Genomic DNA, 13,890 nt, shown 5'->3' on the forward strand with positions numbered 1-13,890 from the left:
CAACGGTGTAGCACGATAAATCCTAGGAGATGCATCTTTTGCCGTTCAAAAAAGAAATGTATTGACCAATAGGTGTTGCTAATATCACGCATCACCTATGTAGCCATGGTAACCAATTGATCATTGAGGAAAAGGTGGAATTAAATAAATCTCTCCCACAAAAATTGTTGTTCCACCTTTTTTTAATGTGCTTACAATATATTTCAGATTTAATACAGGTTGCACCAAATATTGAGATGTTGCTGAAAGCTCTAAACAAAAGTCAATATACCTGTCAAATATTTTTATTTGTTTCTTTGTCCTTAAGCAAGCCTTTCCTTCAAATACTTGTTTATATATCACCAATGCATTGACATAAATATATCTAGAAAACTGCCCGACTTGACCAAAAAAAAATCTAAATGTTATACAATAGATTCAAAAATTTTTAAAAAATCTTGCCAGTGTAAAGGAAAAGACTGTGAATTCATAAACAGGCCTTCCTGAAGACATCACATTGTTTTCCCTCATAAAATATTTGTTTGACAATATGCTGAAATCCATTCAGTTCGGTGCAAAATAATTCATGTGCAAAGTTCAACTTTTTTTTTCTTACAAACTCATTTTCTCTAAATCAACCCTTTAATGGCCTAAACAATAAAGACAGTTTGCAATCTTTGGTTGTCAATGCCTCAAAGACTGGTGTCAGGGAAAAGAATATCAACATCTGGAATCCTCCCAAAGCCCTTCAACACCATCCTGTCTTCATACACGGAGATGGTTCCAAAGGCGTTGCTGTCTGGTGGCGTCTCAATGACTCCCTCCAGCGTAAGGTGGTGAATTCCCGTACTTTGATCCAAGCAATAGCCACCTTCATGATCATGTCCTGCTATGAAACACACCACACTACTGTGAGATCGGATAGTAGATAGCAGCTCATCGAAGTTCCAGGCCAGGGACACGGGGGTGGTGGACAATGGATGGACCGGGAGGTGGCCTGAAGAAGAAAAAAAGGACCACCAATATGACATTCATTCATTACTTTTCTGTCACTCATCTGACATTAAGGCGCTACCACTTACTGACAATGGTGACTTTGTCATGTTTCTTGTCAGTCAAAGCCAAAACAGAATCAAGCCAGTCCAGCTGGTTCTTGCTGAAACCACCATTAAACATGGAGAACCTCTGCTCGAGGTCATCATATGAACCTGGGACAAAAATGACACAAAAACACTCGAGTTTAATGAAGGAATTTTGCACAAGAGCCTGCAGGATGTTACCTGGAGGAGAATTGAGGTCCTCGTTGCTGTTGTGCTTTCTTATCCAATTGAAAGCGGCGTGGTACTGCAGACTGTCCTCATCTACACCGAGCAAGCTCACATCATAACCGTCCAACACGACAAACGTGAACCCGGGGAAGGGACTGAAGCTGTAGGCGTAAATATCCCCACCGAGGCTGCTATCGCCAAGAACGGAACTGTTCAGCTTGGAATGGAACAGCTCGCTTCGACTGAAGTTGTAGAACTCGTGATTGCCCCACACATGGTGAACGTCGATGGCACTGAGGCGGAACTCTTGCAAGACCTTCTCCAGTGCTCGGCTTGACGCGCCTTGACCCTTGTTGAACCCGTCGATGATGTCTCCCAGTTGAATGATGAACTTTGGACGGGCGGCCGAGTGGGTCCAGCTCTCCGTGGCTTTTCGGAGCAGCCCAAGACTACTTCGATAGTATCGCGTCCTTGTCTGGCTGAAATTCAGCCCGTCGTCCATGTCGGCGTACTGAACGTCAGCGATCACGCCGAATGTAAACAATGGCTCGCGTTGACAGCTGTCGTCCATCGCCGCTCTTTCCTTGGCTAACAATCGGGAGCAGGTCGGTGTGTTTATGGGAGCGTTACCGGTGTGCAGCATACGTAATTCTGAAGAATAAAAAAACATGTCAAAGCAAGTTCATCATTGCAGGGGTAGAGTATTTCCCCCACGTCAGTTCCGAAGATGACAATCCTGGAGCGTTGTCCATTTCCGTAGGGGTGAGCCCGTATTCATTTCCGGCGTATACCTTCAAAATAAAAGTGAAAATGGAGAAAGTTACCATTAAGAAGTGGGTGAATAATTGGAAAACAATGATTTTATTTGACTTATTAACTTCTGTAAACGACGATATGGCTTTCTATAGATAACTTTCAACCAACGTCACACTTTTTTAAACACCTGTGTTGCTCTTAATCGCCACCAGGGAGCGACAAATCATTATAATAGCAGCTGTTTCCATAAATAGTATGCATCCTATATCCTGAGATAGTTTTTAATATATTATCATTATTATTATTACAAAGATTAAAATCCATATGGAAAAGAAATTCCTTCCATTCAAATAATTGTCTGCATTATTTTCCCAAATGACTGTTGTCAATTGATAATCTCAAACAGATAATAGACTATGACCTGTGCTTAGCACCCCCTTATTTAGACAACTTGAACTCAACTTGACATTTACTCCTAAGCCATGAGATTTGGCCATCTGTTACATTACAGACTACAATAAACTCTTGTTGCAATCAGTCTGGCTTTCAAAGACACACAAGGAGGTGCTGGTCCAAAACCATTTCAATCAATACAAGCACAGAAACACCGCACAAGCTAATTTTAGTATCACACATTGAGAACACTCCCTAAGAATATCGACTAAATCGATGGAGCCCGTACTTAAGATGGAAACAATGTAAGGCTGAAGGTTCATAGCCTGCTTGTTCATGATTTAACACCCCTCTTGTCAGTTTACAGTCATCTCATTTTCTCCTGCATGACCCTGACAAGGGATTTTCAACTGACTGACAGTTTAAATACATCACATCAAAGACTATCATAATATAGGGGAGAGCCGTTCCAATTAGATTCTTCACCAGAGGGCACATATTAAAAGTGGAATGTTTTTGTTTTCTTTTGTTACTTTTTATGGTCAGGGACCTTGTTCTGGCGGAGAAGACAAATTGTAAGCCAATTAACCAATAGATTGCATCCAATCTATCATTTCGTGATCATTTGAAATATGCAAAGAATGGGCTGATGAAAATGGAGTGAAGGGATTCATTTGAGTGTTTGTAATCCAGTGCATGTTGCATAAGTATATTTAATGGCTATTTCAATTGTTGTTTTTTCATTAGAACCATTTTCTTACCTTGATTTGATCAAGTATGTGTGCCTAAAATTGGCAGCATACAAAAGAGTATATTGACGTAACTGTGTGTCCTTCAAAGATGGAATATTGAGAATAGTCCCTTGGTATTAGCTTGTATTGACATACTTTGGCCAGCATCCCCCAAACAAAAGTGAGCGAACCCATGATGGGGCGTTATTCAAAAGCTCTTAACTTTCTGAGATTCACATGTACGTCGTATGAGTGAAATCAAACAACTGCGGCTCTTGTGTGTTGTGCTTGTTGCCAAGGCGGAATCATCTTTGATGGAGCCTTAATTGTTTCAGGCTTTGTATCGCTTGTAGAGGTCGCCATCCTTTTTTTTTTCATCTTTAATCCCAGTAACTCCGTGCCTTGGGTTTATAACAAAAGCTCAGTGATATCCCCCATTAAATCACATGCCAAAGTAATCGCTCCTCGACCCGCCACATGGCTTTGACCTAAATATAGGTGTCGGAGACCTTATAAAAGACTTTAGCGCCAATGGCGTTGGCATTTTTCAGCTGAGACGTCTGCTGGTAAGTATGTTGGGCCGTTTTGGGTTGTTGAGTGATGGAATGATTCGAGTCATTCCCGTAATAATAATTCATACTGTTGACTTTTAGAGAAGAGTGCAAAAATGGATGCTGACATGGCTGTGTTTGGGGACGCCGCTCCGTATCTAAGGCGGCCCGAACGGGAGCGGATTGAGGCCCAGAATCGGCCCTTTGACGCCAAAACCTCCGTGTATGTGGTAGATCCAAAGGAGCTTTTTGTTAAAGGTACTATACAGAGCAAAGAGAAAGGCAAAGTGACTGTCAAAACAGACGCTGGAAAGGTATGGCTAATTAATAAAATAAAAAATAAAAAAGGAGATCATCCAATTGAACCTTTATTAACATTACAGGTTGTCACGGTGACGGATGACGACGTGTTTCCTATGAATCCGCCCAAATTTGACAAAATCGAGGATATGGCCATGATGACCCACCTCAATGAGGCATCTGTGCTGTACAACCTCAAAGAGCGTTATGCGGCGTGGATGATTTATGTGAGCGTGCTTGGTCTATATTTTTGCAGTCTTGCCCAATTACGTTTTAGTCAAGTTGAATCATCTTCTAAAATATGGAGTCAATTAAAAAGTAAAAAGAAAAATGAATTAAATGTAGTAAATTAAAAAAAAAAACACTCTAGGTAACTTGCAATTATTGTCTCTTGTATTGCATCCAATGTTTTTAGACCTACTCGGGACTCTTCTGCGTCACTGTGAATCCTTACAAGTGGCTTCCAGTGTACAACCAAGAGGTGGTGGTGGCCTACAGAGGCAAAAAGCGCCAGGAGGCACCGCCACACATTTTCTCCATCTCTGACAATGCCTATCAGTTCATGCTCACTGGTAAATTTATATCCAATTCAATAAATGAAAACTTAGAATGCAACGGTCCTTTTGTTCATTCCAGATCGAGAAAACCAGTCCATCCTTATCACGTAAGTTGCAAGTTTAAGAAGGGGAATGAATGAAAAATGACCCCTGTTTATTTCTATCGGGTAGCGGAGAATCCGGGGCAGGGAAGACTGTCAACACCAAGCGCGTCATCCAGTACTTTGCAACAATTGCAGGCTCCGGGGACAAAAAGAAAGATTCTGCTGCAGCTGGCAAGTTGCAGGTGACTAGCAAATGATTTGTGTTTACCTTCTTATGAAAATCAAGTCACATTTTTTTGCAATGTATGTATTTTGAGTTGGTTTTTATTCTTGTAGGGAAATCTGGAGGACCAGATCATTTCCGCCAACCCTCTACTTGAGGCTTTTGGAAATGCCAAGACTGTCAGAAATGATAATTCCTCACGTTTTGTGAGCAAAGCCATCACGCTCAATTTATTGAATGAGATCCAATCCAAAACAATTTTATAATATATATTAATTAATATATTTGTTTTATTTCCAGGGCAAATTCATAAGAATTCACTTTGGAACAACAGGGAAATTGGCCTCAGCTGATATTGAGACATGTGAGTTGAATCAAAATCAAAGATGCTTTTTATTGTTGAGCTTTGACGATCATTCTCGTTAGATTTGCTGGAAAAGTCAAGAGTCACTTTCCAGCTATCTGCAGAGAGGAGCTACCATATTTTCTACCAAATCATGTCCAACAAGAAACCTGAGCTAATAGGTAATATTAGGGGGGGGGGGGGGGGGGGGATATTATAAATAACATTCTTACCCATTGCGCCTCAAAATGATTTTTTTCAGAGGCTCTGCTTATCACCACCAACCCGTACGACTTCCCGTTCGTTAGCCAAGGGGAGATCAGCGTCGCCAGCATTGATGACAGCGATGAGCTGATGGCTACAGACGTAAGTAGAAAAAAAAAAAACATTTTATTGAAGAACATCATCAGAGGCTTTGTCATATTATTCTTTTAGAGCGCCATCGACACCCTCGGTTTCAGTGGAGACGAGCGGATGGGCATTTACAAACTCACCGGTGCTGTCATGCATTATGGCAACATGAAGTTCAAGCAGAAGCAGAGAGAAGAGCAAGCAGAGCCGGATGGGACACAGGGTCATTTGGATCATCCGTCGCATCATCAATTGTCATATTGGTTTTGATTTGCTGCTTTCTTTTCATTAGTGGCTGACAAAGCAGCGTACCTGATGGGCCTGAACTCAGCCGACATATTAAAAGCGCTGTGTTATCCCAGAGTGAAGGTGGGCAACGAGTACGTCACCAAAGGACAGACTGTGCAACAGGTACGTTTCCACGGGAATTGCAAATAGCATTCCAACCTCCACTGGGTGCAATCCAATTTGCGTCTCGTCATTATGCAGGTGTACAATTCCATCGGTGCTTTGGCCAAATCAGTGTACGAGAAGATGTTCATGTGGATGGTCCTTCGCATCAATCAGATGTTGGACACCAGGCAGCCACGCCAGTTCTTCATCGGCGTCTTGGATATTGCTGGCTTTGAGATTTTTGACGTACGTTCCCGTTGACATGGAGTTTTTTTTTTGTTGGTAAAAGTCAACTTGTGTTTTTCAGTATAACAGTCTGGAGCAGCTTTGTATCAATTTCACCAATGAGAAACTGCAACAGTTCTTCAACCATCACATGTTTGTGTTGGAGCAAGAAGAATATAAGAAAGAGGGCATCGAGTGGGAGTTCATCGACTTTGGGATGGATCTGGCTGCTTGCATCGAGCTCATCGAAAAGGTTGCTTACGAATAATCTTGTCATTGTCGGAAAAGATTCATTTCTATTATCAACTCGTTCCAGCCAATGGGTATCTTCTCCATCCTCGAAGAGGAATGCATGTTCCCCAAAGCCTCCGACAGCACCTTCAAAAACAAACTGTACGACCAACATCTTGGAAAGTCCAACAACTTTCAGAAGCCCAAGCCGGTGAAAGGCAAAGCTGAAGCTCACTTCTCCCTGGTGCACTATGCTGGCACTGTGGACTACAGCATCACAGGCTGGTTAGACAAAAACAAGGACCCGCTCAACGAAAGTGTAGTCCAGCTCTTCCAGAAGGCCGGCCTCAAATTATTGGCTTTTCTCTATAGTAGTTATTCATCATCAGATGGTAAGCCGTATTATCTCCTTTCTTTTAAATACTTGTAATCACATAAGACGTTTGCCGTCAGATAACTCAGCTGGAGGAAGTGCAAAGAAAGCGGGCAAAAAGAAAGGCTCATCCTTCCAGACTGTTTCCGCTGTCTTTAGGGTAATCTTCGAATCCACTTGGGCAAGTTTGCAATATTCTAATGACATTGACTCTCTCCTCTCAATCCAACAGGAGAATCTCGGGAAGCTGATGACCAATCTTAGGAGTACCCATCCGCATTTTGTTCGGTGTCTCATTCCAAATGAAACAAAAACTCCAGGTACCTTAAATGCAATTGTTCGAAATGATTAGCAGTAACAATGGACTGCCGTACTTTCAAAAGTATTGTCAGCAAGTTAGTTTTTGGTGTCATTGAGAAGGCGAGATATTAGAAGAATTGGATTTTATTTGAAACAATTTGTATACTAGGGCTGGTTAAAAAAAAAAATGGATTCCTATTGTTTTCAATTAGGAATTATGGAACACCATCTGGTTATCCACCAACTTCGATGTAACGGTGTGCTGGAGGGAATCAGGATTTGCAGGAAGGGCTTTCCCAGTCGAATTCTCTATGGGGATTTCAAGCAAAGGTTCGTTCGGGACCAAAGCGCTAGGATTTCATTTCATTCTGTAAAATGATGCAGAATAGGGGTCCAAAACCTCAAATGTGCTGTTATTTCCTTCTAGGTACAAAGTATTAAACGCCAGTGTTATCCCTGATGGCCAATTTATCGACAACAAGACGGCTGCAGAGAAGCTCTTAGGATCGATCGACGTCGATCATTCTCAGTATAGATTTGGGCATACAAAGGTCTTTTCCATTCCAGCCACCCACCTCATACTCCATAGTTGATCCTCTTTTTCTTCTTCGTTCCTGTAGGTGTTCTTCAAAGCAGGCCTATTAGGTCTCCTGGAAGAAATGAGGGATGAGCGACTGGCCTCGCTCATCACCATCACTCAAGCCTTGTGTCGCGGCTTCCTCAGGAGAAAGGAAATTCAGCAAATGTCCGAGAGGAGGTAAGGAGAATCGTTGCAACACAAATATTGATCATCATCATCATGACCTTGCATGAAATCCATTCCCTTCTAGAGAATCGGTTTACATCATTCAGTATAATATTCGCTCCTTCATGAATGTCAAACACTGGCCATGGATGAGGCTTTACTTCAAAATCAAACCACTTTTGAGAAGTGCTGAGACAGAGAAGGAAATGGCCATGATGAAGGAAGAATTTGCAAAATGCAAAGAGGATCTCGCCAAATCTGAGGCCAAGAGAAAGGAGATGGAAGCCAAAATGGTTTCCCTGGTGCAGGAGAAAAACGATTTGTGTCTGCAGATCCAAACTGTGAGTAGAGATGGATGGATGGATGGATGGATGGATGGATGGATGGATGGATGGATGGATGGATGGATGGATGGATGGATGGATGGATGGATGGATGGATGGATGGATGGATGGATGGATGGATGGATGGATGGATGGATGGACGCACGGACGGATGCACGGATGGATGGATGCACGGATGGATGGATGGATGGATGGATGGATGGACGGATGGATGGATGGACGGATGGATGGATGGACGGATGGATGGATGGACGGATGGATGGATGGACGGATGGATGGACAGCTAGATAAAACTATATTGATGTGTTGCTTGTCATTTAGGAAGGCGAGAGCCTGGCAGATGCAGAGGAAAGATGCGATGGACTCATAAAGAACAAGATTGCATTGGAAGCAAAAAGCAAAGAGCTGAGCGAACGACTGGAGGATGAGGAAGAGGTGAATGCCGAACTCACGGCGAAGAAGAGAAAGCTGGAAGACGAATGCTCCGAGCTGAAAAGGGATATTGATGATTTAGAGCTCACCCTGGTCAAAGTTGAAAAGGAAAAGCACGCCACTGAAAACAAGGTTTGCAAACCCAAGTGTGGAGCAAAAGAGGAACATCTGGAGATGATTGATTTCAATTTTCTTCAGGTGAAGAATTTGACGGAGGAGATGTGTTCCCTGGATGATACCATTGGCAGGTTGTCCAAGGAGAAGTCGGCCTTGCAGCAGGCACACCAGCAGACGCTGGAAGACCTGCAAGCGGAGGAAGACAAAGTCAACACTCTGAGCAAAGCTAAGATCAAGTTGGAGCAACAAGTCGATGATGTCGGTCTTTGCATTTTGCTCGAAATTCAGACCAAGATATGAATAATACAAATCGATATTTGTGTCAATGGCTTAGTTGGAGGGCTCGCTGGAACAAGAGAAAAAGAACCGCATGGATGTGGAAAGGAGCAAGAGGAAAATTGAAGGAGATCTTAAACTAGCCCAAGAAGCCGTCATGGATTTGGAAAATGACAAACAAACGTTGGAGGAACACCTTAAAAAGTAGACCAGTACAAAAGTATTTCAACAGCATCAGAGTTTCATTTGGAATCGTTGTATTGCTTTTCGTTTTTGGGACATTTTCAGGAAAGACTTCGAATTGAGCCAACTTACATCCAAAATCGAAGATGAGCAGAGTGTAGCGATGCAGTCGCAGAAGAAGTTCAAGGAGCTGCAGGTAATTGATGGACCTTCACCTAAAACATCAACAAGTATCAAGTTAGTTCAATCCTAATCCAGAAATTATTCTGAATGAAGTATTTAGAATAAAATAAAATATGGAACAGTCCATCACTTGTATTGTTATTTGAACTGTGTCATCATCAAATTCTAATTTGCCGATCTTCTCCGATTGTCAGCCAGTCCAAACGATCAATCCGTAATTGTTATTTTAACCGCTTCTGCACAATTGTATTACATTTCCAAACGGTTCCTTCCCGAGGCACGCATTGGAGAGCTGGAAGAGGAGATTGAAGCAGAACACGTTGCCCGAGCCAAGGTGGAGAGACAGCGCGCTGAACTCGCACGGGAGCTCGAGGAGATCAGCGAGAGGTTGGAGGAAGCCGGAGGGGCCACCGCAGCTCAGATCGAGATGAACAAGAAGCGTGAGCTGGAGTTTCAGAAACTCAGACGGGACCTCGAGGAGTCCACGCTTCACCATGAAGCCGTAGCCGCCGCCTTGCGGAAAAAACACGCCGACAGCGTTGCCGAGTTGGGAGAGCACATTGACAACCTGCAACGGGTCAAGCAAAAGCTGGAGAAGGAGAAGAGCGAATACAAGATGGAGGTGGATGACATGTCTGGCAACATTGAGGTCACAGTCAAAGCAAAGGTAAGAGGAGATTGCTGTTGAAATGGTTTTTGGGAATGACTTCAATCGATGAATACAGAGTCATTACGAGAAGCTGTGTCACTCCATGGAGGACCAACTGAACGAATACAAGTCCAAACACGACGAAGACTCTCGCTTGATCACGGAATTGAACACACAAAGGGCAAGGCTCCAAAATGAAAACGGTGAGAACGTGCTGAGGACATTCCTGTCCAAACACTCACTCCATTGAATTCTTCTCTTCCATCAGGTGAGTTTACTCGTCTTCTGGAGGAGAAAGAGGCAATTCTTTCTCAAATGTCCAGGGCCAAGCTTGCCTTCACCCAGCAAGTGGAGGAGCTCAAGAGACAAGTTGAGGAGGAAACAAAGGTCTGCTGTCTTCAAAATACAAACAACGAGCATCTTAGCGGCTCATTGTCATCAGGAACCAAAGAGTGGCCTCGAAATCAAAAGATCTGGTTGGTGTCCCCTTCCGTTAGGCTAAGAGCGCCCTGGCTCACGCTCTGCAATCTGCACGTCATGACTGCGATCTGCTCCGGGAGCAGTTCGAAGAGGAGCAGGAGGCCAAAGCCGAGCTCCAGAGGGCAACGTCCAAAGCCAACAGCGAGGTGTCGCAATGGAGAACAAAATACGAGACTGACGCCATCCAGCGCAATGACGAGTTGGAAGAGGCAAAGTCGGTATTGTACATACTTGGAGTCATTGCTCGACGCTTAACTGTTGCATTGGTTCAGGAAAAAGCTCACGCAACGTTTGCAAGAGGCTGAAGAGGCCATTGAGGCCATGAATGCCAAGTGTTCCTCGTTGGAAAAGACAAAACAGAGGCTTCAAGGAGAAGTGGATGACCTCATGGCTGAAGTGGAAAGGGCCAATGTGCAAGCAGCTCTCCTTGACAAAAAGCAGAGAACCTTTGATAAGGTTCGACCGACCGACCGAGGGAGGATACTTAGTCACTCTCGAGGATGACCGCTTAATGATGTTGTGTTTAGATTTTGTCTGAGTCGAGACAGAAGTTCGAAGAGAGCCAAGCTGAGCTGGAAGGATCGCAAAGGGAATGTCGCACCCTCAGCACGGAGCTCTTCAAAATCAAGAACTCCTACGAAGAAGCTTTGGATCACCTCGAGGTCCTCAAACGAGAGAATACAAATTTACAGCGTAAGAGCCTTTTTCTTTTCAAACGTAATCTTCGGATCTGTGTCTGATAGCGACTATTCTTTGTAGAGGAGATCTCGGAAATCTCGGACCAACTTGGTGAGAACGGCAAAGTCATGTACGAGCTGGAGAAGACGAAGAAACATACAGAGAGTGAGAAAACGGAGATCCAGACTGCTCTGGAGGAAGCTGAGGTAATGTGGGCGGCCCACTTTTGGACAAAGAAAGTTGAACGTTGTCCAAGAGGCTGCTTGGTCCAGAAATGTCAAAGCATCTGAGAAAAACCTCCACCTCTGTTGCCTCCACTAGAATTTGCTCATTTTTATCTCCCAGGCTTCTCTGGAACACGAAGAATCCAAAATTCTCCGTATCCAACTTGAGCTGACTCAAGTCAAAGGGGAAGTGGATCGCAGGGTAGCTGAGAAAGACCAAGAGATTGAACAGATGAAACGCAACCACCTGCGCATGGTGGATACTTTACAGTCCACCTTGGATGCCGAAGTACGCAGCAGAAACGATGCCGTGCGAATCAGGAAAAAGATGGAGACTGACCTCAACGAGTTGGAGATGCAGTTGAGCCACTCCAATCGGCAGGCGTCCGAGGCCCAGAAGCAGCTGAAGAGCATTCAAGTCCACCTCAAGGTTCCCAAACCCTTTCAGTACACGCGCACACAGCAGAATTTCAAATCGGTTTCTTTCCGCAGGAGCAAACTCTTCACCTGGATGATGCGCTACGCAGCCAAGAAGACCTCAAGGAGCAAGTCGCCATGTTGGAACGCAGGAACATCTTGATGCAAGCTGAAGTGGAAGAACTGAGGGCTGCTTTGGAACAATCGGACCGAAGCCGCAAGTTAGCTGAGCAGGAACTTGCTGATGCCTGTGAGAGAGCTGGGCTGCTGCACTCACAGGTGGAATTCATGCAATTGCTTATGCTCCTCTTTTGTTCTTCTGAAATAAACAGAGATGATTATCTTTGGAATACAGAACACGAGTCTTCTCAACCATAAGAGGAAGTTGGATGCAGATGTCAGCCAGTTGCAGGGTGAACTGGAGGATGCAATCCAAGAGGCTCGCAATGCTGATGAGAAAGCAAAGAAAGCCATCACTGATGTAAATATCATGAAGATCATGTGGTCATGCTGAAATGACGCCATCTCATTTGTTCCTCGTTTCTGAAAACGCAGGCAGCCATGATGGCAGAGGAGCTCAAGAAAGAACAAGACACCAGCAGCCACCTGGAGAGGATGAAGAAGAACATGGAGACCTCGGTGAAGGACCTACAGCATCGTCTCGATGAAGCTGAGAGCCTTGCGTTGAAGGGGGGCAAGAAACAACTCCAGAAACTGGAGGCTCGGGTACGCCAAAACCTTCCTAAAGTCTCGGAACATTACCGAGAGCGAAGCTAAGTTTGGATTCTGTTTCAGGTGCGGGAACTGGAAAGTGAAATGGAGAGCGAACAGAAGAGATCCGCAGATGCTATCAAGGGAGTCCGTAAATATGAAAGGCGGATCCGGGAGCTCACGTACCAGACGGAGGAGGACAAAAAGACTCTTTTGAGACTGCAGGACCTGGTTGATAAACTCCAACTGAAAGTCAAAGTATATAAACGGCAGAACGAGGAAGTGGTAAGGTCTTCGTTGAGCCGCCTATAAACGACAACTCATGTTGATTTCAATTCATCCTCTTCTCAGGAGGAGCAAGCAAATCTTAGTCTTGCCAAATTAAGGAAGGTCCAACATGAACTGGAAGATGCCCAGGAACGAGCAGACGTTGCTGAGTCGCAAGTCAATAAGATGAAAAGCAAAAGCAGAGAATTTGGAAGGGTAAACTCATCATCGACATGTTTTCAAACCATTTGGAGTGGATGAACATTGATTTTTATTTGTTTGTGCCCAAGGTTGGCGATTCGGAGTAGAACTGGAGAATATCTACGACCGGACAATCGTCAATATCAACCCCAAATGAAATAATCTGGATTTAATTAGATGAACGTGAACAGAAATTATTCAATAGAGTGTATTTTATGCATGTTTACTTCATGAACCAGTGTTGTATGCATGATGTGGGAGTGTCTTTAGTGCCAGCTTTTGTGTCTAGTCGAATTGTTGCAGTTCCAGATGTTGGGCTTATTTGGAAGATGCGCACCTGCAGACAGAAAGTAGAAAAATAACTCAAATGTATTAAATAAATACCTGTTTTCGAAATTCTCTGGTGGATTTATGAGAACGCTGCTTTATCTACTTACCTTCTGGTCGTTGAAGACGTTAACTGCCAACGCTAGCTTCTGCAAACTTTTTTTGTGCAGCAGCTGGACCAGAGCATGAAAAGGAAATGGACATGGTCATTTGACGCTGGGTTACATACAAGTGAATGGGGGCACTGCCATCTCGCGGTAGCTTGCCGTCATTACATAAACTAGAGTCAAAAGCCTTTTGTTAATTCATTACATTTTTGGATACTATAATAAATGTCACGCCTTTATTGACGTGGATGGAAATACAAAAAATAGCAAGTTTGACCATTTGAGTGAAGTACAATAATATATTGAGTGCAGTTTTTACAAATAGCAGCCTGTGAAGACCGCTTTGAGGAGTTTGTGTTTCTTTCTAGTTAAATGTCGCCCTCTTGTGGCAATCACGCAACATTACACATTTTTACAGCTTTTAGTTTCTCATTTTCGGGGTTTTATTTTGAAGTCGTTCCTGGTTTTCTGTTTGCTCTTCTTCCTTTCACGCGACTTGACGTTTAAGCTTTGTGGCCTGAAACGGAGCGC

General features: G+C 43.7%; 2 protein-coding genes and 1 long non-coding RNA gene across 7 annotated transcripts; 1 reads left to right on the top strand and 2 right to left on the bottom strand.

The window, feature by feature from the left end:
• Nucleotides 1-164: 164 nt before the first annotated feature.
• adprm (ADP-ribose/CDP-alcohol diphosphatase, manganese-dependent) lies at nucleotides 165-2,022 on the bottom strand. The gene is made up of 3 exons (XM_061264115.1): nucleotides 1,260-2,022; nucleotides 1,062-1,187; nucleotides 165-976 (listed from the first exon to the last, which is right to left on the bottom strand). The coding sequence occupies exons 1-3, from the start codon at nucleotides 1,915-1,917 to the stop codon at nucleotides 672-674; spliced, it is 1,089 nt and encodes a 362-aa protein (XP_061120099.1). The 5' UTR covers nucleotides 1,918-2,022; the 3' UTR covers nucleotides 165-671.
• A 1,772-nt stretch (nucleotides 2,023-3,794) lies between these two features.
• On the top strand, nucleotides 3,795-13,104 carry LOC133142676 (myosin-1-like). 4 transcript variants are annotated; one of them, XM_061264089.1, is made up of 37 exons: nucleotides 3,795-3,992; nucleotides 4,062-4,205; nucleotides 4,394-4,550; nucleotides 4,615-4,642; nucleotides 4,707-4,821; nucleotides 4,916-5,008; nucleotides 5,103-5,166; nucleotides 5,229-5,327; nucleotides 5,408-5,511; nucleotides 5,581-5,719; nucleotides 5,789-5,907; nucleotides 5,986-6,135; nucleotides 6,197-6,367; nucleotides 6,431-6,737; nucleotides 6,799-6,878; nucleotides 6,951-7,038; nucleotides 7,231-7,348; nucleotides 7,446-7,569; nucleotides 7,639-7,775; nucleotides 7,849-8,104; nucleotides 8,429-8,671; nucleotides 8,738-8,914; nucleotides 8,991-9,136; nucleotides 9,221-9,311; nucleotides 9,576-9,965; nucleotides 10,024-10,150; nucleotides 10,216-10,334; nucleotides 10,445-10,641; nucleotides 10,700-10,883; nucleotides 10,955-11,120; nucleotides 11,187-11,311; nucleotides 11,451-11,759; nucleotides 11,822-12,025; nucleotides 12,102-12,227; nucleotides 12,302-12,472; nucleotides 12,542-12,742; nucleotides 12,809-13,104. In XM_061264089.1, the coding sequence occupies exons 1-37, from the start codon at nucleotides 3,795-3,797 to the stop codon at nucleotides 12,983-12,985; spliced, it is 5,844 nt and encodes a 1,947-aa protein (XP_061120073.1). In that variant the 3' UTR covers nucleotides 12,986-13,104. The 4 variants fall into 4 exon arrangements, with proteins under 4 accessions (XP_061120073.1, XP_061120074.1, XP_061120075.1 ...); XM_061264090.1 differs by having other exon boundaries at nucleotides 6,808-6,878; XM_061264091.1 differs by having other exon boundaries at nucleotides 3,804-3,992; nucleotides 6,814-6,878.
• Nucleotides 8,576-13,883, bottom strand: LOC133142682 (uncharacterized). 2 transcript variants are annotated; one of them, XR_009710233.1, is made up of 4 exons: nucleotides 13,363-13,883; nucleotides 13,153-13,262; nucleotides 9,248-9,330; nucleotides 8,576-8,842 (listed from the first exon to the last, which is right to left on the bottom strand). It is a non-coding gene; the product is annotated as an uncharacterized LOC133142682 (long non-coding RNA). The 2 variants fall into 2 exon arrangements; XR_009710232.1 differs by lacking the exons at nucleotides 8,576-8,842; nucleotides 9,248-9,330 and having other exon boundaries at nucleotides 13,135-13,262.
• Between the last annotated feature and the right edge of the window lie 7 nt (nucleotides 13,884-13,890).

The sequence above is a fragment of the Syngnathus typhle genome, linkage group LG18 (genome assembly GCF_033458585.1).
Source record: "Syngnathus typhle isolate RoL2023-S1 ecotype Sweden linkage group LG18, RoL_Styp_1.0, whole genome shotgun sequence".
Taxonomy (NCBI): Eukaryota; Metazoa; Chordata; class Actinopteri; order Syngnathiformes; family Syngnathidae; genus Syngnathus; species Syngnathus typhle.